General features: G+C 45.4%; 1 protein-coding gene across 7 annotated transcripts in view; it reads left to right on the top strand.

Annotated features, from left to right (window-relative positions):
- The window catches only part of GALNT11 (polypeptide N-acetylgalactosaminyltransferase 11), a 93,228-nt gene that overhangs the window by 59,339 nt on the left and 9,612 nt on the right, over positions 1-24,277 (top strand). For 6 of the 7 annotated variants that reach the window (XM_059729214.1, XM_059729213.1, XM_014609056.3 and 3 more), the window contains exons 9-10: positions 1,028-1,246; positions 5,791-5,895. In XM_059729214.1, the coding sequence (XP_059585197.1) occupies positions 1,028-1,246; positions 5,791-5,895 (324 nt within the window). Of the gene's footprint in view, positions 1-1,027; positions 1,247-5,790; positions 5,896-6,010; positions 9,856-24,277 lie in introns of those variants that run through there. The other variant, XM_019499057.2, reaches the window with a different exon arrangement.

The raw sequence follows: 24,277 nt of genomic DNA, 5'->3' as shown, positions 1-24,277 counted from the left end.
AATTTTACCTAATGTATTCCTGTGTGAATGCACCATTACTCTATCCATGGTCTGTGTGTGAGGCTTGTGTTAGTTGTCGTCGTCTTCCTTGTTCCTGGCACAGAAATATCAGTGATAACGTCACTGTGCCTTATAACCCACTAAAATCTCAGGAATAGCAGATACATAGTCTTTATTTACAGTAGCAGAGATGAGTCCTGAAAATGAAAAAAAGGTCACATCATTTTCACCAGCAAATTCTACCCATTGTGTATAATATGGATCCATTCAACAAAGTGTCAGGGTTCTGGGCTCATTGAATATGCATTCTTTAAACTTCTTTATTATTATTCTTTATTTTACGTACAATCCCAGTCTGGGATTTGAAAATCAACCTGGGAATTGTTTTCCATGTATCACCAGCAAATAAGGTTTTGCAAACCATATTACGCCAGTTGAGGAGTTACATCGGTTCCTTTGCATTTTTGGTGGGGTTATATGCAGGTTGAACTGAGGGAATATCTGAGCCTGAATCCAAGTCTTTCCCATGCCATCACATACTTCTTCACTTCGGGCACAACCAAAATGCAGCCTGTAGGATCTTCATTACTTGCGCTGAGGCTTGAGAAAGAATGAACCCTGTTTAACTGAGAATCCAGATTAAAGGCATGATCCTGCAAGCACAAGTGAAGACATTTAGTTGCATCCATAGTCCCACTGAAATCCAGGAGAATAATTGTACAATTAAGGTTATCCATAACCACGTTCATTTGCAGGAAGATACCCTGGAAGAGGCTCATAGGGGGACTTTTGGCTCTTTCATAAATGTTTGGTATTACAATTAGTGGAGCATGATAAGCATTGGAATTCCATAATTACATTTTTAGAGTCAGTTTTAAAGAGAAGAACTAATATATTTGGTCAGTAGCGAAGTGGAACACTTGTGTAGTTTGTGCTACGTGCTGGAATAGGTGGTGTTAAAACTGAGTACCAGACAGATGGTAGATGGTGCTGATCTGCTTTCTTCCCTGATTTCTGTTTGATGTAGGAACAATATTTTGCCCTAAGACCTGAACTAAGGACCAGAAGCTATGGAAACATTACTGACCGTGTGGAGCTGAGGAAAAAATTGAACTGCAAGTCATTTAAGTGGTATTTAGATAACATCTATCCAGAGATGCAAGTGTCTGGGCCCCATGCCAAAGCTCAGCAACCAGTATTTATTAATAGAGCACAAAAACGACCAAAAATAATCAAACGTGGAAGGGTAAGATGATCAACTTCTTTAGAAACCCCTGGTTTCTTCCTTTTTATGTGGTTTTGAAACTTATTCTTAAAAAATGCACCCAGAATCAAGTAAAATGGGCTGTATTCATAGCAGATGTGGTGGTGACTGTATGTTGCAAAGCTTAAAAAAAAATCTAAAGTAACTAATATTTTTCTTGAAGTCCAGAGATGAAATGAAAAAGCTTTAAGGCTCCGTAATGTGTTTCAGGTCCTTTTTTAGGTGATTCAATATTGAAGCAGTATCTTGTCGTATGGGGAGGGTGTTTAAGTATTGACGTTCAGGTGGGCTGCCCTCATGCTAACTTGAGCTCCTGAGAATAAACTTTGGAAAGAGAAGAAAGTCTGGAAATGTCATTCTTTGTTCAGAATTGGTGTACAATGTCATTAGCTTTTCTAATTTAATGCATTTATTGGGCAGTTTCCCTTTCAAAAATTGAAATGATCATTTTTGTAGAAAAGTGCCTCTTGCTCAACCACTAACAGTTGAGGCAGGATAAGGAATTTTGCTCCTTGCTTTGTTTTACAAAGCAAGTCATGAATGTTTTGTGCAAGTGGGAATTTTAGCTAGAATAGCTACCAATGCTGAATAAAACTTTTGAAAATGTTGCATGGGTCATCTCCTAGTAGGTAGACTTTGGTTTATTGCTTTTATCCAGATCCAGAAATAAGTAGAATTGCACCTGCCTTTACCAATGCTGAATTATTTTTAATTTTTAAACTTTCCCAGAAATAAAGAATAACTTTAGTTCCATAGACTATGTATGAATGTTCTCTGTGTGAAAGGGACCCAGAGGACATTCAGATAAATTCTTATTTTATGTTTGTACAGGAAGGAACCTCTTATTAATATTCATGAACTGATTCAATAAGCTTGTGCCTACCTCCTATCGGGACATAGCCTGCAATATTTAGTGGTACTTCTTTACAAAACTATGAAACTTATTTGTAGATCCCCAGTTATTCAGGGTGATCCGTGCTGGAGAACATCTATTTCTGTGCAAAACTTGTTGAAATAGTATTTTACACAGAAGGATCTTTGGGGCGGTCTACACTGTGTGCATTTTCATTTTTAGTTTAGAACTGAGTTGGGCCAAAATCTCTAAAAATCAAGGTCCTGGTTTGTTCCTTATCAACTGATTGAATTGGGAATCATAGGAAAAGAGGGTTGGAAGGGACCTCAGGAGGTTATCTAATCTAGCCCCTCCTCAAAGACCATCCCCACCTAGATCATCCCAGCTAAGGCTTTGTCAAGCTGCATCTTAAAAGCATCGAAGGATGGAGATTCCACCACCTCTCTAGATAACCTGTTCCAGTGCTTTACTACCCTCCTAGTGAGAGAGTCTTTCCTAATATCTAATCTAAACTTCCCTTGCTGCAACTTGATCCCATTGCTCCTTGTTCTGTCATCTGCTGCCATTGACAATGGCCTAGATCCATCCTCTTTCAAACCCCCTTTCAGGTACAGGCAGTCCTCAGACTTACGACACAATTGTTTTTTGAAAACCTCATCTTAAGTTGAAACGTAGTAAGTTGGAACCAGTTTTCCCATAGGAACAATGTTATCAATGGGGGATTGGTTCCTTTATGAAGATGGACTCAGCTGTGTCCAGCTGGTAAGTCTGCTGTGGTGGGGAGAGGGAAGGGGCATGTGGGGGGGCAGATCAATGACCCCCCATTGAGGGAAGGACTGGAGCTGGGGCTGGGACATGGGCTGGGGCAAACACTGCCCAGCTGGGGACGGCGTAGGGTGGCTCCTTCTGCTGCACGCTGCCAGTCCAGGAGGGCATGGGAGGTGTGTGCAACCGGATCTGCATGGGGTGGGCGGGGCTGGGAGTGGGAGCTATGCCCTCCCACTGCTCGCTCAGCTGGGCTGGGGGGCATGGGATGGAGCCTCTGCACTGCCTCTGGACGAGCAGCGCACAGCAGCAGGAGCTGCCCTGGCCTCCCTGCACCCCCCTGCCCTGGCTGGGCCAGTGGCAGCAGGGCATATGAAGTGCATGTGCCCCCTGGATCAGGGCGAGGAGGGCAGCAAAGTGGGGGCTTCAGCCACCCTAAAATTTGCCAATAGTGCCCTGCCCCCGTAGATCCGGGAGCGCATGCCCTCCCACTGCTTGCCCAGCTGGGGCAGGCAGGGGTGAGGGATGGAGGCATGGGGAGGTTGGAGTGGGTCCTGCCATTGCGCGCCGCTCATCCAGAGGCTGTGCAGTGGCTCCTTCCCGTGCACTCCTGGCCCACCTGGGTGAGTGGCAGGAGGGCATAGCCCCCAATCCCAGCATCACCCAGCTGGAGTGCAACCCTGGCTCCACCCACCCTGCGCAGATCCAGTTGCACGTGGCCCCCTCCCCCCCCCCGACACCCGACACCGCCATGCTCTCCTGGACCAGTGGCAGGAGCTGCCTCACCCCCTCCCCATGCCACCCCGCCCTGGCTGGGCAGTGCTTGCCCTAGCCCCAATCCCTCCCTTGCTGTAGGGGCATTGATCTGCGGCCCCCCCCCCCCCTTCCCTCTCCCCACCACAACAGACTTACCAGCTGGATGCAGCTGTGTCCATCGTCGTAAAGTTGAACCGGTGTCGAAACCTTGACACAAGACACGGGACTCCAGATGTGGCGTCACCAGTGCTGAATCAGCTTAATGCATGCAACTCCCTATTCAGTCTCTTTCTCAGAGGATTATAGAGGTTTAACTAAAGAATTGTTGTTTTGAGGCTCATGATATATAGGTGTTTGAATATCTCGAAGTAAAGTGATAGACCATTTCTCTAGGCCAGGATTTTCCTTGCTTTGGTTCAGAGAAGAGCTTTGTATAATTTTAGAATAAAGAAGGCCAGTGTGCAGATAAACGTGCTCATAAATGCTTCAGTTTGGTTATGAGCGATTTGATCACTGGACTCAACATTGGTCCAGGATAGTTAATCAGCTTCGGCTCAGATAATTACTCAAGTTCATTCTAGAGGCCCAAGTAACAGCATGATCAGCCAGTACTGCCACCATGTGCCAGACTCCTCAGGGTTCATAATAAATTGCTTGAATTTTACCTTTTTCTCTCAGACAATCAGAGCTAAGATGAGTGAATGTTCCACAGATGGAAAAGAGCCATGATAATCACAAAGTGTGAGCATTTTTAATAGCATTCTCAAATGCAGATGGCTAGGGCTAATAAAACAGACAAATTATTTTAAAACCATGTAAATTATAAAAGGATACTCTTTAATAAAATTGGAAATTAGACCTTTCCTACAATCTGTAAGATGGCAGAAAAAGTCCTTTAGCATTCTTTCATGCAACTGTTTGATTTAAACACTTATAGCATGAATGGGCAAGGGGATAGTAAATATATGCTAGAAACTAGAATGCAGAATGGAACATATTTCTTAAGAACCTGAAAAGGGCAATATTACTGGGCATAATGTTTAGGGAAAAATGGAGAATTTTAATTGCTTGGGCTGCCTGATTATGTTGTATCCAGTTATATTCTGGTGGTTTCTTTTTTAATTTAATACAATTATTAGAGGTATGTAACATTTTTAAGTGATATGTAGAATTAAAGAATAAATAAAATGCAAATGAAATGCCAAAATCTTATCCATGTAGCTAAGGCAAAACTGGCTAGTTATTTAAGGATGGTCTGCTGTTCCAAGACTGTCAGAGTGAAATCTTTTTCCTTCTGCATTCCACTGCAAAATGGAGATTACTCTTTAGTTTGTAGTTTTACCCCTGCTAAATAATTTGAGACCAGAATAAAAGCATTCCAGCTAATTTATTTTGTGGGATTGTTGTCCGGATGACTAAGGCTCTTTGCAGAACTCTGGAATATGTAAAAGCACTGTTGTCAAACCAGGAGAGCTTCTGAACAGTTGCTAGGAATCTCATTCTGGTAGCAGCCTTTCTTCAACATATAGCCATATGTCAGGAGTCTGATAGCACCAAACACCAGATAATTCTAGTTGTAGAGTAGTTAGTATATCCAAACTAGGCTAGAAACTCATTTAGAAGACATGGGAAATTTGGCATGCTAAGCTGAATCCCACCAGAATTGTAACTAAGCATAGCTGAAAAATGTGGAGGTTTTTTCTTGTCCTCTTCAGGTTGCAAAAAGTCATGTGCATTAATCTGTTTTTTGTCCCAAAAGAGGAGGAGGAATGAAAATGTTATATTCATAATTGCTGTGATTCATAGAAAAAAAATCCATTAAATATCCAATAAGAAGGTGTAGGTTGTAGCAGACAAATAGTTAGCTGTATACAGGAGGGCCAAATTTTCATCTGATGTGCACATAATTTCCAGTTCTAGGGTAAAGGGAAATTTGGCATATTATGAAAATAAAATTAAGTAGTTTTAAGTGCTGTATTAAAAATAACTAGATCAAAGGAAATGGCTATATTTTAAAAGGGAAGAAAGTATTTTGAATTTGAGTATATAATGAATTCTAGGAAGGAGAGTTATTAGAAGACTTGCCAAATGTTCATTCTGATACTTGCCTTCTAATTCACTGCATATATTAAGCAGTCTTTTTCTTTCACAGTTGTATCACCTTCAAACCAACAAGTGTCTGGTTGCCCAGGGTCACCCAAGTCAGAAAGGAGGACTAGTAGTGGCTAGGGAATGTGACTACAATGATCAGAACCAGGTAAGTGATCAGTATTTACTTGGTGCAGCTCATGCTAGCAGGGTGCATCTAAGTTGTGTCTGTTGCCATCATATTGTTCTCCGGGGTCATTTGCAAAGTACCTCTTGGCATGCAGGTGCTGTCCATGGAAACTGAGGATCCCATCACATTGCCCAGTCTTGGTTTGGCAGTCTTTGTTACTCAGTGTGCATTGTCAGGAGCTGCTCAGTGGCCTTCATCTCTGTTACTGTGAGGTGCATATGGATCATGGACGGTTCTTTTTCAACCCTGGGTGGAAAGACTGCTATTCCACCAACCCCTACAAGCTGCTGTAGATAGCTGTAAACTACTTCTCTACACTGGATTTCATGATTCTGTGCCTCTTAGTCCTTTCTCCTTTATGTATTCTAACGGCATATTCAGCCCTGCTATTTGAATGGTTGTAGCTTCAAACCAGTGTTTGAATAAGTATTAAGGAACATTAAATTAAATAAAAGGAATTTGAAAGATGCCCTGAAGACACTGGCTGTAGTAGAATCGTGCTTTTAGATCCATAGAATCATAACACGGAAAGGGACCTCGGGCATCATCATCTCCATCACAGGTATGGGATGTGGCATTCCCAAACCATGCCACACAGTTGCTTATCTAGTTTCTTTTTGAAAACATCCAGTGAAGGACATTCCATAACCTCTCATGGCAGCATGTGCTATTGTCCTGCTGTTCTTACGTAGTGGTTTTTCATGAGATTTAATCTGCATTTGCTCCACTGTAGGTTAAATTCATTGCATTGTGTCCTGTCTTCTGTGGCAAAGGGAAGCAATTGTTCTTCCTTTCGTTTATTGTAGACTTTCAAATATTTGAAAAATGTTTTTATTCTCACTCCTTAGTCTCCCACCCCCTACTTCAGACTAAACCTCTCTGTTTCTCTCAACCTTTCTTTGCTTTCATTCCATCCTTCATAATTTTTTGTTCATCTTTGGATCCTTTCCAATCGATCTGAAACAAGCTTCAGCCAGAGTACTGCATCCTGAAGTAAAGTGGTCCTGTTACTTCTCATAGCTCACATGCAGTACTTCTGTTAATGCAGCCCAAAACAGCATTTGCTTTTCTTTCAACAGCATCACACGGCTGACTCGTTGAATCTGTGATATACCATATCCCACAGGTTCCTGCTGGCAGTGCTGTTAAAAAGACAGTTATCGCCCATTCTGTATTGAGCATTTTTCTTTTTCTTTCCTGTGTCTGGCATCCTGCATTTATCTTTTAATTATTGTCCGTACCAGAGCCCTCTAATCCAAGGGTTGACAGTTTTCTGGCGGAGCGCTGGAACGACCCTGCTCAAGTCTGAGGCAGGTCAACACTAGGACTATGACTGTGGTGCCACATTGGGAACACTCCCCCTCTGCAATCCCCTGGGCACCCAATTGCGATGCAGTCTGGGCAGAGCTTCCCTTCTATTGAAGCCCCCAGCACCCAAATGTGGCACAGCCTGGGCAGAGCCCGCAGCTGCTGAATGCTGCCAAAGCCACAGCTCCATAGGCTGGATCCAAAGTCGCCCCATGGCTGATCCCACTGACCCAGGTGAGCGCGAACGGCTGCAGGGGGAATGCTTCTTTTGGTGGCCCCACTCCCTGGCTGGCACTTTTGGAGGGGCACCAACACTCTCGCCTGCCCCCCCCTGTCTAGGAATGCTGGCTGTCGGGTGCACCAGTGCTTTCAGGGGGGTGCACGTCCGCCCCCTACATATCGCCACTGATTCCTGCCTTCCCAAGTGCTTGCAGCGTTTTCCAGTTTTGTCATCTCCAGACTGTTGCAATGTCCCAGGACACAACTCTAGCTCCACTGCTGCTGGTTTGCCAGTGAGTCAATGGAACCAAATAGAAATTAAATAGCCTTTATTCACTGCCGGCCAAACTAGCAGTGGGGATATATATACCAGGTACACAAATCCAGAACTCTGCAGAAAACCTGCATCTTTATGCATGTAACCTTCTGTGAACCATCCAGTCTCAGTCTTAACACATGAATGCACAGAGCTAAGTAGTATTCCTTTCTCTTACTGAACAGTGCATTGCCATGTCAGTCCTCTTTCCACATTTCTCCTCCTCCTTATGTATGGCATCAGATATCAACTTACAAATCTATGAGCCACTGTCTGGTATTATCGCTCAATGTGTGGATTCTGTCTGTCCTGTCTGGGCATTTGTAAAGTTTGCAGCTTTCAATCAAATGCTATGCTGTTTGTTAGACACCACATTCATGCAGGGGACTGCCTAAGATGTTCATCTTGTAAAGTACTGTTTTGAAGCATCCATATCCTGATCTGTGTGTTCAGCTTGACCCATGCTTCTGTATCAAGGTCATACCCAAAGGGGACTCATTTGGTGTTAGTATAAAATGCTGTAGGAATAAGTCTCATCTTTCCCAGTGGTTGGCCCACTCCATAGCTGCCCATGGGTTTGGTTCAGCATCCCCCATCTCTTCCAGGAGCTTGCAGGCTTCATGTGTAAATGTTTTCCGGCTTTTAAGTCTTCTTATCCCAGATTCCTTAACTATCTGTCTGACTTCCAAACCACTTGGGAGGCTGCACCTTGATTGATGTGATACTGAATAGAGAATATCCACATTTTGAGACCTCTTAGTCCTCCCAGCATGTTCACATCACTGTCACATTCCTAGGGTGTGCCTGACAATCAAACAGTCTTGAGGCAACCAACACAGACTTGATTAGGAGCCTCCCTATTCCTGCATTCCAGGTGGTAATAAAAATGTTGAACAGTGCCAGGCTTAAAACGGGTCCCTGGGTCTGTACTTTTATTGTGGCACTGATAGGCAACAGCCCAGTGCCAAAAGTTGTCATATGCTGTTTGTCAGGTGATAACATAATGGTTCGTAGTGCCTTGGGCTGTTAGTGCTTGATTTATGGTGCCTGATGGTGAAAGAGTCTGTTGAGAGTTGCCATATTGCTACACTTGGTGTTTGCCATGTTAATTCAACTTGTTGGCCAACACTAATCTTGAGTTGAAAATATATTCTCCAAAACATGTAATCCTAAACTAGTGTATCTATTAAGGTTTCTTAAGTAAAAAGAAAGGCATTATATTTGCTGGTAGGCATAGTCTTATAGCTCCATTAGCATGATGTTTTGGGGTCTCAGAATTGTACTTCTGTGAGATTCAGACCCCTACAGATATAGAGGTAAATGCAAATGAGGTAAATGCCAGTGGAGTCTTACTAAATATAGATCATGCCAGATTAACTCGGTGTGCCTTTGAATGAAACGATCATTTGTTTTCTAAGCAAGCGAACGTGTACATTTATCTGGATTTTGCTGAAACACTAGGTGTGGTGTTGCCTGGGAAACTGTATTTGAAGAAGAAGCTGAGGATTGTATTAGGTCAAGAGTTGTACATAGTTGAAGTGTCTGAAGGGACGTTGGATGGGAGCGGGTGAACAATTGAGTGGGAGAGAAGTTATAGATGGATCTTTCAAGGGTTGGTCTTCAGGACTGACCTTTGTTAATATGTCTATTTATGACCTTGACACACACAGTGTGTCATTAGAAGAATTTATTAGTACAGTTGCATGGCCGTCTTAATACAGAGAAGAATCAGAATATCAAAATGGAAGAACTGGGTGAGTCTAAAGACTGGAGTGATAGAAAGAGGATGACAGTAAATAGTATAAATTACCTACCTGCCCTTCTGTAACGGTGGAGGAGTGGGGTGGGGGGATGAATTAAAGATGACCCTCCAATAATTAGATCCGATACATAGAAAATTATAACAAATTTTATAATTTTTCCATGTGTTTAATCTACTTATTGAAGGGTTCCTTTAAATTCAGGGTCACCTAAGATTCAAGTAAATACAGTATATTCCACTTCAAATGTGAAGCTACATGTTAAACTTTCACTCTGAAATGTGATATTTGTATGGAACACAGTGGCAACTAATAATAAATATCCATGCAGTTTGACTGGCTTCCTTTCTTTTCCTCCAGTAATACTTGTATCTTTGAGATGCTGAAATTCCATAAAAATGTTATATAAGGCATATTTTCACCCCTTTTCTCTCTGACGGAAACTTGAATTAGCCTAATAGCATTTAGCAGAACAGAACAGGAGGTGGTTAAGAAATGCAGTCACTAGTAAACTAACTTTGCCTCCTGAGAACTGAGAGAAGAGGATAAGCAGCTATTGAACATAATTTTCTGGCTTGCTTTGTGATGTACCTAATTTACCTGCAGCAAACTGCATTCGGTTCTAATAGAAAACGGGCTATGCTGTCTACTTCTGAGATGCTTTTGTTCTCCACAGACCTAACATATTAGCAGAACAACATAATTTCCTGCCCTGAGGCTTGCAACATTGTGTAAATCCTGTAAAAACAAAACAAAACAAAAAAAAAAATCAACACATCTGAAAAAGTTGGAGCCTTTTTTCTGTCTGAAATTTTTCTTCTAGTGTGTCTCATTTCACACATGGATAAAAAACTCCCCCATTACTTAAGAGCTTTTGGCTGCAAGAGCAAGGAGGTACAGTACTTAGCTTCTATGCAGGGAGCTTTTAGTTTGTCAGACTTCAGAGACTTCTGGAACTTTTTGGGTAACGTTTTCCTGGTTCATTCTTTTGTCCATTTAATACTATCACTCATGTTTAAAATGTGTGCCATACAGCTATAAAATACCCTTTTCATCGGTGGGTTCCGAAAGTGAGAAGACACTCATTCTGCAAACAGTGAAATAGGTTGGGAAAATGAGTTTTTAAACTACAGCTGCCTCTTATGAGCCTCTTTTTAAGTCTCAGCCATTTTTCTGGGTAAATGATACCAGTGATTAATACTGATAGTACCTGAACCTATGAGCTAGTTCCAAAAATGGCAGCTGGGGCTTAGCTTGGTATTACAAGTCCTAAGCATTCCAAAAAATCTGAGTCGGCTCCTCTGAGCCAAAGACATTGGCTTGAAAATGTAGATTCCATTTGAAGAAAACAGGAAAGCGTGTTTGCTTGAGCCTATTGTTTGCCCTTGCACCGCATTTTAAGGACAAGGAACTTGTAATGAAACAAAAAAAGGGTCAAGATACTCACTTCCATGGCTCCAGAAGGTCACCCTTCATGAAAAGCCAAATAGCATGAAACTTATGATGAAATCACTGGTGGTAATGCAGACACATCTTTGATAGTGAACAGTAAAAGCAATTCAAAAATATGGTCCATGCTGATAAAAATAAAGAAGGGGAAGTGACTAAACAGTAGGGGTGTGCAAAACGGGTCATATTTGATTTGGATTTAGCCTGAATAGGGGACAGTGATTCGATTAGTTGATTTTGATCGCTGTCCCCGACTCGATTTGACTGAATCCGAATCTGAAGATTTGATGCTGATTTGGAGAATCAGTGATTTGGACACAGACACAGCTTTAAATGTTTTTTCTACACACCTCAAGGTACCAGGCATGGCTCATGAATGCTGTGATGCTGGGATGGATGGAGCATCCCACAGGAGTGTGGAGGGGCCCCCTACGTGCTCGGTGGCAAACCCAGAAGTGGACCCGGAAGTACTTAAAGTCCACTTCTGGGAGTGCCAGGGAGTGCACTGGGGGCCCTCCTGCTGTGCCCCTCCGGCTTGGCGATCGGCTCTGGGGGGACCCCAGATGCCCCCCAGACCTAGGAGGCACCAGTCACCGAGCTGGCGGTCTGCTGCCGAGTGTGCTGGGGACCCTGCCATGCTTCTGTGGGATGCTCCATCTGCCCCACCATCACAGCATTCATGAGCCACCCGGTACCTTGAGGTATGGAGACAAAATATTTAAAGCTGACTCCTATGTCCAAATCACTGAATCCCTCTGAATCGATTCGTAGGGTTCAGATTCCATTTGGAGAGATTTAAAGGGTCTTCTGATTTGATTGGGATTTGGAAATTCAGCCATCGAATCGGGCCAAATCTCTGCCGAATTGAATCAGTGACCGAAGCTTCGCACAGCCCTACTAAATACGTGCCTATATACTAATGCTAGGAGCATGGGGAACAAGCAGGATGAACTAGCGCTCCTGCTTGCGCTAAACACCTATGACTTAGTGGGGCTAACAGAGACCTGGTGGGATTCATCCCATGACTGGGCGGTACATATTGAGGGCTATAGATTGTATAGAAAGGACAGGTCGGGGAAGAAAGGGGGGGGGGGGTTGCACTTTATGTCAGTGAGCAATACACATCAACCCTCATCAAGACAGAATCCAAGGCTAAGGAAGTAGAAGGATTGTGGGTTAGGCTACATGGGGGGCAAGGAGAAAGGGATTTGGTGGTAGGGGTCTGTTACAGACCCCCACACCAAGGGGCAGAAATAGATGCGGGGCTCCTGAGGCAACTCTCGGAGACCATAAAAGCTAAATAGGCGGTAGTCATGGGGGACCTAAACTACCCGGACATCTGCTGGGAGACGCAGACAGCAAGGTCCCATCGCTCACGCAGGTTTCTAACTTGTGTACAGGACCTCCACCTGACACAGGAGGTACATGGTCCCACTAGGGGGAATGCCATACTGGATCTGGTATTGGCAACGGGAGATGACATGATAGGGGACCTCCAGATCGGTAGCTATCTGGGAGACAGTGATCACCTTATAATAGAATTCAACATAAGACGGCGAGTGGGTAAGGTAACTAGTAGGGTGAAAGTGCTAGACTTTAGGAAAGCTGATCTCAATGCACTCAGGCGATTAGTCAAGGAAGCACTGCAGAGTAGGAGTTTTGAAGGGATGGGTGCCCAAGAAGGGTGGCTGTGCCTAAAGGAAACGATCCTTTGGGCACAAAGCAAGACGATCCCCGAGCGAGGCAAAAAAGGGAAAGGGGCCAGGAGGCTTCCATGGCTGACCAGAGAAATCCAGGGCAGCCTAAGGGCCAAAAGGGGAGCACATAAAAAGTGGAAACAGGGTGAGATCACTAAAGATGAATATACCTCCTCTGCTCGTGCTTGTAGGGAGGCAGTTAGGCGGGCCAAAGCTACCATGGAGCTGAGGATGGCAACCCAAGTAAAGGACAACAAGAAATTGTTTTTTAGATATATAGGGAGTAAAAGGAAGGCCCAGGGAGGAATAGGACCCCTGCTAAATGGGCAGAAGCAATTGGTGACAGACAGGGGGGACAAGGCTGAACTCCTCAATGAGTTCTTTGCCTCAGTGTTCCTAAGTGAGGGGCACGACAAGTCTCTCACTGGGGTTGTAGAGAGGCAGCAGCAAGGCGCCAGACTTCCATGCGTAGACCCTGAGGTGGTGCAGGGTCACTTGGAAGAACTGGATGCCTTTAAGTCGGCAGGCCCGGATGGGCTCCATCCGAGGGTGCTGAAGGCACTGGCCGACGTCGTTGCAGAGCCACTGGCGGGAATATTCGAATGCTCATGGCGCACAGGCCAAGTCCCGGAGGACTGGAAAAGGGCTAACGTGGTCCCCATTTTCAAAAAGGGGAGGAAGGAGGACCCGGGCAACTATAGGCCGGTCAGTCTCACCTCCATCCTTGGTAAAGTCTTTGAAAAAATTATCAAGGCTCACATTTGTGAGAGCCCGGCAGGACAAATTATGCTGAGGGGAAACCAGCACGGGTTTGTGGCGGGCAGATCATGCCTGACCAACCTAGTCTCTTTCTATGACCAGGTTACGAAACGCCTGGACACAGGAGGAGGGGTGGATGTCGTATACTTGGACTTCAGGAAGGCCTTCGATACGGTATCCCACCCCATACTGGTGAACAAGTTAAGAGGCTGTGATGTGGATGACTGCACAGTCCGGTGGGTGGCGAATTGGCTAGAGGGTCGCACCCAGAGAGTCGTGGTAGATGGGTCGGTCTCGACCTGGAAGGGTGTGGGCTTAATGTCTTCATCAGCGACTTGGACGTGGGAGTGAAATGTACTCTGTCCAAGTTTGCAGATGACACAAAGCTATGGGGAGAAGTGGACACGCCGGAGGGCAGGGAACAGCTGCAGGCAGACCTGGACAGGTTGGACAAGTGGGCAGAAAACAACAGGATGCAGTTCAACAAGGAGAAATGCAAAGTGCTGCACCTAGGGAGGAAAAATGTCCAGCACACCTACAGCCTAGGAAATGACCTGCTGGGTGGCACAGAGGTGGAAAGGGATCTTGGAGTCCTAGTGGACTCCAAGATGAACATGAGCCGGCAGTGACACGAAGCCATCAGAAAAGCCAATGGCACTTTATCGTGCATCAGCAGATGCATGACAGATAGGTCCAGGGAGGTGATACTTCCCCTCTATAGGGCGTTGGTCAGACCGCAGTTGGAGTACTGCATGCAATTCTGGGCGCCACACTTCAAGAAGGATGCGGATAACCTGGAGAGAGGGTACAGCGAAGGGCAACTCGTATGGTCAAGGGCCTGCAGACCAAGCCCTACGAGGAGAGACTAGAGAAACTGGACCTTTTCAGCCTCCGCAAGAGAAGGTTGAGAGGCGACCTTGTAGCTGCCTATAAGTTCATCACGGGGGCACAGAAGGGAATTGGTGAGGATTTATTCACCAAGGCGCCCCTGGGGGTTACAAGAAACAATGGCCACAAGCTAGCAGAGAGCAGATTTAGACTGGACATTAGGAAGAACTTCTTCACAGTTCGAGTGGCCAAGGTCTGGAACAGGCTCCCAAGGGAGGTGGTGCTCTCCCCTACCCTGGGGGTCTTCAAGAGGAGGTTAGATGAGTATCTAGCTGGGGTCATCTAGACCCAGCACTCTTTCCTGCTTATGCAGGGGGTCGGACTTGATGATCTATTGAGGTCCCTTCCGACCCTAACATCTATGAATCTATGAAATAGCACGTGGCTTAGTATGACGCAGCATTGCATTGCCTTGTGAAAATAGGATGTATACGGGGAAGAGAATCAAAATGACTCATTTAAAAGTGAATGTGTTCTTGTAAGCAACCCATGGCCAGTCGCAGAAATGTCACACAGCTGTGCAATGACAGTCTGCTGCTCTCCATGCATGTGATTGGATTCAGCTGCAATGGAAAATTTCCATGCACTTTTAAAAGGGAAAAGGAAGTGGTTTTGGGTTGTAGCTTCAAATTTCAAGCATTTGGAAGGACCGAGGTTGAAAGGGGAGGATTTACACATACAGCCTTGTTATTCCCTGACTTTGTGCAGGGGGAAGAGAAAGCTGCCAGTGAGTTGTCTTTATACCAGTGAGTCTCAACTCGTGTGACGTGAAATTCTTTCAGGTGTGCCGTGCAATGTGACAGTTGTTAGGTTTACAAACATGATTCACAAATAAACCCAGAGATTTCACATAGAAATCCATAGTTGTAGTCTTTGAGTTCTTTGCAATGGAAAAACTGCTCTATTATTTTTCTGTAGGCAAATAAAGGTGAAAAATAAAAGCTAGCGTTCTTCAAGGGGTACTTTGAGTCTATCCAGGAGTGCCTTGAGTCTGAAAAAGTTGAGAAACACTACTCTGTACTTTGATAGGGAAGGTTTGCTCTGAACAGAGCATCTTGATCCTGAGGCTAATGGGGGACTCCCAGCTGGGCATACCAGTTCTTCCTCCCTCAGCTCCTGTTCCTGGTCTGCCTACTGGGATAAGGCAGAGGTTCTCAACAAGTACCCATACATTTATGTGCTGCTCTCACTTGGATTAGGGGATTCAGATTCCCTACAGAGGAAGGGAATTGGTGCTTCTTATTTTCACCCCAAGTGCTATCACACACTTCTGCTACGTGGCTCAGAAATGCAATCACACTGTAAACACCATGCTTCGCATATAACAAGCCAACTGGATAGATTTCTTTGTCTGTGGCCACTTCCTCCAGGAGCAATGTGAAAGAATATGGGAACTCCAAAAAAGTGAAGCATCATTACCACCCTCCACTGCCCCCCCCTCTAAATTTTTAAAATAAATTTATAGGTTTTGAATTGCAACATGCAAATCAAATACATATGTATCAGTTACATACCTGTCAATCTGTGTGTCACAAATAGTAAGCACTACAGGGGAAAAGAAAAAAGAAGAAAAGAGGAAGGGATAGAAGAAGAGAAGATCATCAAGGAGCACATCTGTGATGGGTCAGCATCGGGGATGATGCTCAAGGGCAACCAGCATGGTTTCATTAGGGGCAGGTTATGTCAGACCAACCTGATTGCCTTTTACGATCAAGTCACAAAAGCATTGGATGCAGGTGTTGCTGTGGATGTAGTCTTTCTGGACTTCAGCAAGGCCTTTGATACTGTTGACCACCCCATCCTCATTAAAAAACTGGGAAACTGTGGCATCGATGCCTACACGGTCAGATGGATTGCAAATTGGCTGAAGGGTCGTACTCAGAGGGTGGTGGTGGATGGGTCATATTCGACCTGGGGGGAAGTGGGCAGCGGAGTCTCCCAGGGCTCGGTCCTTGGGCCCGCACTGTTCTATTTCTTTATCAGTGATTTGGACAATGGGGTGAAAAGCAACCTGTTTAATTTGCTGATGATACCAAAATTTGGGGTGAGGTGGGCACACTGGTAGGGAGGGAAAGACTGCAGCAAGACCTGGATAGGTTGCAGGGGTGGGCTAACAAAAACAGGATGCGTTTCAATACGGACAAGTGCAGGGTGTTGCACTTGGGCAGTAGTAACCAGCAGCACACATATGAGATGGGAAACTCCCTTCTTGAGAGCACGGAGGCAGAAAGGGATCTTGGAGTCATTATTGACTCCAAGATGAACATGGGCTGACAATGCGAGGTCACAGTCAGCAGGGCTAATTGGGCCTTATCGTGCATCCACAGGTGCATCTCAAGTAGGGCCAAGGAGGTGATCCTCCCCCTCTACACGACACTGGTCAGGCCACAGCTGGAGTACTGTGTCCAGTTCTGAGCACCCCACTTCAAAGGGATGTGGACAACATTGAGAGGGTCCAGAGGGCCACCCACATGATCCGGGGACAGCAGGGCAGGCCCTACAATGAGAGGCTACGGGACCTGAACCTGTTCAGCCTTCACAAGAGAAAGCTGAGGGGGGACCTGGTAACCATCTATAAATTCACTAGAGGGGACCAGAAGGATTTGGGGGAGACCTTGTTTCTCCCAGCGCCCCCTGGGATAACAAGGAATAACGGCCACAAGTTGTTGGGGAGTAGGTTTAGATTAGACATCCGTAAGAACTACTTCACAGTTAGGGCAGCTAGGATCTGGAACCAATGTCCAAGGGAAGTGGTGCTGGCTTCTACCCTGGGGGTCTTTAAGAAGAGGCTTGATGCCTACCTGGCTGGGGTCATTTGAGCCCAGTTTTCCTCCTGCCCAGGCAGGGGGTCGGACTTGAAGATCTACAAGGTCCCTTCCGACCCTACTTCTATGATGCTATGAAGAAAAATGCAAGGAGTGATAACCCATTAAAACTAGTTTAGAATTTAGTTGTCAAAATATTTTAGAAAATCTTCCCAAATTGCACTAAACATTTCAACGCAGGTACACATGCACACTGGGGTTATCTCTAAAGATTCTAGTTTTATTGCTTCATTATAGTGGGGTTCAGTTTTTGGAGATGTCATTCCAAATCCCCCCTCCCACCCCTTCTGTAAGAGATCTTATATTTACAGATGTATAATGGGCAAGAGTCCTGATCAAGTTGCTTTAGTTTTTACTGCAGGGTATTTAAGTAGCATTTAGCAAGCAAACTGGGGTGCTCTGGCAACAATAACAGATATTCTCAGAAGTCTGTATTTGAGCAGCCTGTGTCATCAGGACTTGAGAATGACGGTGATTCTTCTCCACTTGGGGTTCCTTAAAGACCTCGAGTTAGCACTGCAGTGCCTTGGGTGCCTAGTGACACAGTGGAAGTCACATAAGGCTCCCTATACAATATATGAGGGTAGATAAATGCTTTAAAACAAGATTTAAAAAAAAAGCTGGCTTGCCCAGTTGGGGCTGCCAGAGCTGCCCAGAAAAAAGCCTAAGGCACAGGAGCTCATCCTAAATAAAGCCTGCTGTTCAATGACCTTATTGCTTCACCTGGGTTCAAGGAGATGTTTCCTTCCCCTTGGTGTTCCCAGCCTTGCACGCTGTCCTGCAGACAGGTGCTGAAGCCTGTGCTTTCACTGAGGGCTAGTCCTTTGTTTCAAGAGATGGCCAAAGCAGGAGATGAAATGCAGAGAAGGACACTTTTACTCCTCCCTGCCTCTGGACTTGCACATCCTGGGTGCGTGACTTTACTGCTGAGCTGTTGGAGAAAGAGTGGAGTAGCATCAGCCCTGGCTGTTTTGTGGGAACTCCTGCCATTAGTAGTGTTCTGAAAACCTCTCCTGGATTGGGCCCTGTGGGTGAGGTACACAGAGGAATATCTAGTTTTTAAAGCCCTTTATAGCCTAGAATTAAGGCCGAGCCATTTCTAAGCATGCCCAGAAGCAGAGTTTCATGTGCCTGGAGAGCTTTTACAGTTGAAGACTTGGGCATCTATGGATTTTGGAGAGGGAAGTTGAGAGGTCATTTGGGCAGATCTAGATTTTTGCAATTGGGTGCCTGGAGTGGAGCGAGGCACCCAAGTCCCTTTACGGATCTAGCCATAAGCCTGTATGTCAAAGGAGAAAGCACAAAGAGGAAGAAAGCAGCACTTTACATACTTTATCCCATGGTAACAACAGGTGTTTGTCTGGGTTCAAGCACTGGTTCTGCTGCTAACATTTAGCCTCTCATTGGTCACAGTTCCTGTGTCTACGAAGTGGGAGAAGCTTATCCTGGGTGCTTTGCAGCAGGTTTGTGAAGCTTTGGGAAGCACATCTCCGACCTCTGGAGCACACAGTGCTGCTTGCTTTATTTAAATGAACTAAAACACAGAACAAACAACTTGAGAATGCTGGAGCAGTGCATTCCTGCGACTGTATTTCTGTCACAGTAATCATCATTGGCCTCATCCCCTCCTGCTATTTCTTAGGCCTAAAATTTAGAGGACAGGTTGCCAGAGCAGGGGCGATCTCTATGCAGGGCCTGGCATGCTCTGGGGTACAATAGAATAGGGAACTGTTTGTTATTAATTCAAGTCCTTGGCAGCTGAGTCAAAGCTGACATCACCCCAGGCAGTACAGCTTTCCCTCGATTGCTCAGCGTTGTTCATCTGTCTTGCTTGAGGTCTGCTGAACCCTAGGCTGGCCATGCATCCCATTTTTGCCAAGACAGACCCATTTTAAATACCTATCCCCTTGGCCAAATGAAAACTTTTTTTCCATTTTCAGAACCTTTCCTCTAACTTCCCCTCTTTGTTCCCCTTACCTCTTCATGCATGCGTGCAATGCACATGCGCACGCACATTGTGCGCCGCGCGCACCCCCCCCCCCCCCCCCCCCGTTTGCTCAGCTGAGACCAGAGCTGGCTAAGTAGGGAGAGCAGAGTGTCCTGAGACTCTAGGAAATATAGTCACCTTACTGAACTCCTTATGTAAAATGGCATTAGAAGAATATTAGGTGAATATATGCCTCATGAAGACATACTGGCTGCTTACAGATGTTAAAAAAACAACACTCCCCCCACCCTTCCCCCCGCAAACATGCTTTACGGGAAGAAGCAGCACAATAGTTTGATCTGGCTTCATAATGTCCATATGGATTGGGTGCTTCAGCAGGCCTTTTTGGCACTTCTGCCTAAAGCTGATTGAATCAACTATTAGATAAAAGTGCCAAAAAAGCCTGATCTATACAGAAGTTGGACAAGTTGCTTCTAATGGATGTGATACCTCATCTGGGCATGTGCTGGGCTTAGGTACAGGAGCATGCTGAGTTTATAGTAAAGTGCCATTTTTTTTTAATGTCTGTAAGCAGTCACTGTCTCTTTACAGGCTTTAGACATTTATGAATTCATTCTTATGCCTGACTAAGCATAATCAGGATTTGTCTCGTTTTACTTGTGCTGATTCAAAAAATACTTCCTCAATGCACATGGCAAAGCCTCATAGTTTGGAAGATAAGCTATACAGTATATTGGTGCCCAGCTCTAAAGTTTCAGTTTCCTTTCACCCAGCTGTTAAGCCAGTTGTTTTTAAAACTCTGCCATGAAACTCTTCTTATAGGTTCCATCTACAGAAGGAAGCAACAAAAAGTGATCCGTAACATGAAGTCCTGCTCCCCTCACTCTATTTGTCATCTACTCATTTCAATTCTCTCTAGGGGTTGCGTTAGTAAGTCACTATCTGTTTTCAATCATTTGTGCAAACCTGTTGCGTATATTTTCATCTCTTACAGTACAATAGCAGGTTCCAGCTTCTTTCTACATAGATGTCATAGAAGCTGCAGCTACCCTCTGTGAGCAGAGAGAGAATGGCCTGAGCCATTTACACTGAAAAAAATTCAGAAGCATATAGTGAATTATAAGAAACCTGAAAAATATGCAGCCTACAGCAATTTGCAACTCTGTGCATGAAAAATGGTGTAGCTGTAGAAAAAACAGAAGCCTTTCCTCAGGCTGGAAAGCAGTGACATGACACAAGCAGTGTGTTACAAGTTCAATTAAATCTTTTAAAATCAAGCCAAGAGCAGCCTTGGTTCCTGCTGGCTTGCAGTTTGAGGTGGGGGGTCTAGAATAAAGATGCCTGCAATCATAGGAAGCCCCTGGCCTACAACATGCAAGAAAAGATGGCACCTTCATGCTGCCAAGCTGTTCTCCTAGGTGTTGAGTGTAAAACAGACAGGAGGAGCTTGGCACGTAGCTTGTTCCTATACCCATCCAGTATTCACAGACTAGGTGTAGGGCATGATCTGGTAGGGGCTCTGCACAGAATAGAGGTGGGGGAAGTGGTGTTAGTGTCAGTGCTCCTCCTTTTTATTGACTAGCTGAGTGATCAGAGCGCTTATTCTAGGGCCCCACATTCAAATCTATCTTCTGTCAGCCAGCACTTGAAACCACACCCCCACCTCCCGGGGGTGGAGGGGCCCCGAGTACTACAGTCTGTGTCTGGGGGTGGTGGTGGGGAATGGCAAAGGAGGAATGACTGATAAGGGAAACCTGGGCAGTTTCTGCATCAGTGAACATTGAAGTACTTTTCTATTAAAGCAAGTAACTGGGGGGCTTGGTCTCTCTGGGCATTTTTACACATGCAAATGCTGTAGCATCAGGTGCTTTGAAAAGCTCCTGGCACCGCTAGGCATGCAGTTGTATAAGTGGCGAAATGTGCATCAGCGCGAAGGAAATGGCAGTGGTGGGCTTTTGAACTAAGTTACCTTGGTGGTGCTTTAGTTTAAAAGCACACGGCTGCCACTTTTTCCGCGCTGGTGTGTATTTGACTGCTTATACACAGTGCGCATCAGCTCCTATGTGGAGAAGACTCAATTAATCGAGTCTGATCCAAAGCAGCAGATCTCTGGCACATCCAAGATCTAAACTATACTTGTATAAATGCCCTCTCTTCCTCTGTGCCAATGGGAACAGTTTTAACAGGAGAAACAGAGCAGGCTCTACCCCAGAACAACTTTATAGCTTGGTAGTTCAGGCCCTTGCTTGGCTCTTAGACAAAAGAAGCCACCACTACCCCTTGTTCCTCTTCTTCTGGTTTACATGGAGCCTGATCCTTTAGGTGTTCTCAGAATGCAGCCTCTGGGGGGAGTGGGAGAGGACCACCTCATTTGTGGAGCCTGGTGAGGCTTAGTTGTGATGTAGATGCTGAACACCTGTGTTGCCAATAGTGAGCCACTTTTGAAAGCATGCCTGAAAGGAGAAGGTGATACTTGAATCCATTTTGTTGGGAATTTAGGTGTCTCAAGTGTTAGGTAGCAGCTACATGGGGTTTTTTGAGGATCTCGGACACTTACAATGATACTGCATTCTTTCTGAGTAGCCAGTTTTTTAGTCATCCACAAAGCATTTTTTGATGCTTACAAGAGCAGAGGAGACCTGTTCCTGGCTGCATGTGGAGAGCTATGTAGTTGTGCAGACTGGTAACAACAGGACCAGAAAGACATACCCACCTTTTTCCCCCAGATACCTGAGTGGCCAAGGCACTCACCTGGAAATTTAGGTTCCCAAAAGGGGGTTTGAGCTTGGGACTTTTGGATTTTTTCACATGGGGCTCTTAACTACCACACCACAAGTAAATCCTGTCTCCAGCTCTCCTTTTAAAGCTAGGCCCATGGGCAACCGTAATAGGGAAGTCTATGGGAGATACTTGGGGCCAGGAAGATGCAAACCAGAAAGGGGTAGGTGGCTTAGAGAAAAAGTTTCTAGCCTGAAAGGTGTTCACAACTTCCCAGCTGCTCTGCCCTCTATTCTCCTGCTTTCCAACTGGCCGTCTGAGTAGTTCAGTGTGAAAAGGAGTGCTGAAGACAATGTACTACATAATAGTGACTTGTAGCATGGTGATTAGTGCCTGCGTTAAAAAATAGCGTAGTCCTGGATCAAGTCCCTTTCTGGGAAGGGGGATCCAGAATCTTGTTGTCTTACACAAGTGCCCCAATCTCTGAGCTAAGTCACCCCTCGGACCACTACCCTTTGCTGCTTGGCCAGGTAGGCACCAAGAATGACACCGAGAAGCTCAGGGGGCCTGAGAGGCTCTTGGCAGGAGGATTAAGGAGCTTGAAGCACAAGTGGAGAAGTTAGGCTCCAGAGGTGGGAGACAAAAATGATGGGTTGGAAGACAAGCTATACAAGGAACACGGAGGGAAACAGTCATGTTCAGCTCACAGAAAAGATGCTTAAGAAGGGAGATGATAGAGGTGTCAAATGTCTGAAGGGCTGCCAAAGAAGTGGGGAAGAATGTCGTTTCTCTCTAGCTGCAGAGAGCAGGACGCCGACCAGCGTTGACTGCAGCCAAGGCTGGGGATGTTGACTGTGCTGTGCCAGTGCTTCTGCTGGGACTAGGACCTGGGGGTTCCAGACTAGAGGGTCTTGCCCGTCCACTCATGATCTGACCAGTTTGCCACATCTGAGGATCAGGAAGGTGTTTTATCCCATTGTCAGATTGGTATGGACTGTGGGGTTTTTTGCCTTCCTCTCTAGCAGGGGGCATGGCCTTCTTCCTTGGGTCTCTTGAGCATATTTTATGGCAGCACCAGAACATTGGCTACTGTCATCTTCCTGCTTTACCTGTAGCAGGCTAGGGTGCTGTGCTTTGTGATTGTGTGACAGGGTTGCCTGTAGTTTTAGTAGCAGGTAAGCAAGGATTGGTATGGTATGGTTTGGGTGGAGATGATCCTACCTCAGGCAGGGGATTGGACAAGATGACCTCTAGAAGTCCCTTCCAGCCCTACTTTTCTATGATGCTTTAACTATGTAGTCATCCATAACTGTCCATGTGAGCACTGCTACATGTCCAGGAATAGAATTCCCCTGGCACGAGTGCCTGAAATGCTGTATGAGCAATGAAATAGCTACTTAGATGACTGCGACAGAACAGAATGTCACCCTTAGAGCCTAATTTTGTGGATCTAGTCCTTGGACCTTTACAGCTGTCTTTTCTTCAGCAGAGACTATTTTGCCAACATGCAAGAGCCATCCTGCAGGAGGTACTAAGAACTGTTATGAAGGGGGGTGGAGAGGAAGAAGTCCTAGAGCAATGAGGCACCAACCTTTTTGGTAGGAATGTCACAAATTAGCTTTCTGGTCCCAGCCCTGTACTGTGCCTGATCTTCTGCTCTACCTCCTTCCTTATGCTCCCTGTGTGATCTGCTGCTTTGCTTTCTGCTACGTGCTTTACCTGCCACTGTGCTCCCCGCTCCCTTACTGATGTACCATGTGCCACACACAGGCAACCCGTGCCACTTGTGGTACCCATGCCACAGGTTGGCCATCCCTGTCTAGAGCAGTCAGCCAATCCATTAAACACCAGGTCAGTACATTTGATCCAGTTGGGAAAGGGGAGGGGTGTTTCTGCATGACCACCATCAAAGCTTGGATTTCTGTGGAGAATACAAGCAATTAACTAAACTCTAATTGCAACCCAACAATTCCTTTGGCTTCATCCAAATTAGTAAATTGTTTGCCTGAGAACTGTCTTGAGAATAGCACTAGTAAATAATATATTTCTTCTGCAGCCATAGCATGGGGTATCCCTCCACTCTTAGAAGCTGCAATCTTTCAGTGATGCCTCTAAGACAAGGCTCTATGTGCTAAGATACTCCAGCACAGTCATGAGCAAAGACAGGATAAAATTATCCTGCACATGAACAAGCAGGGTTGGGGGTTAGTGGTTCTTTTTCAAGGAAAGAGATAGGATCATGGAACAAATATAAGTAGTAAAACAAGGTACTACCCAAAAATAAAAGTAGCCGGGTAAGGAGGCCTTCCTTGAGGAAAACCAAGCTGAAACCTTGCCTACACCTGGCTCCAAATTGCGGTCATTAAAGAATGTGAACAGAAGGCTTCCAGCGTGTACATCCCTGATGGGAGAGCCTGGCTGCCAGAGACTACCTTGCTTCATGTACAATGATCCCCGATGTGACCTTTGTATTA

This window comes from Alligator mississippiensis, chromosome 5 (genome assembly GCF_030867095.1).
Source record: "Alligator mississippiensis isolate rAllMis1 chromosome 5, rAllMis1, whole genome shotgun sequence".
Taxonomy (NCBI): Eukaryota; Metazoa; Chordata; order Crocodylia; family Alligatoridae; genus Alligator; species Alligator mississippiensis.
The sequence above is the reverse complement of the archived record's forward strand: the minus strand, read 5'-3'. Positions and strand labels throughout refer to the sequence as shown.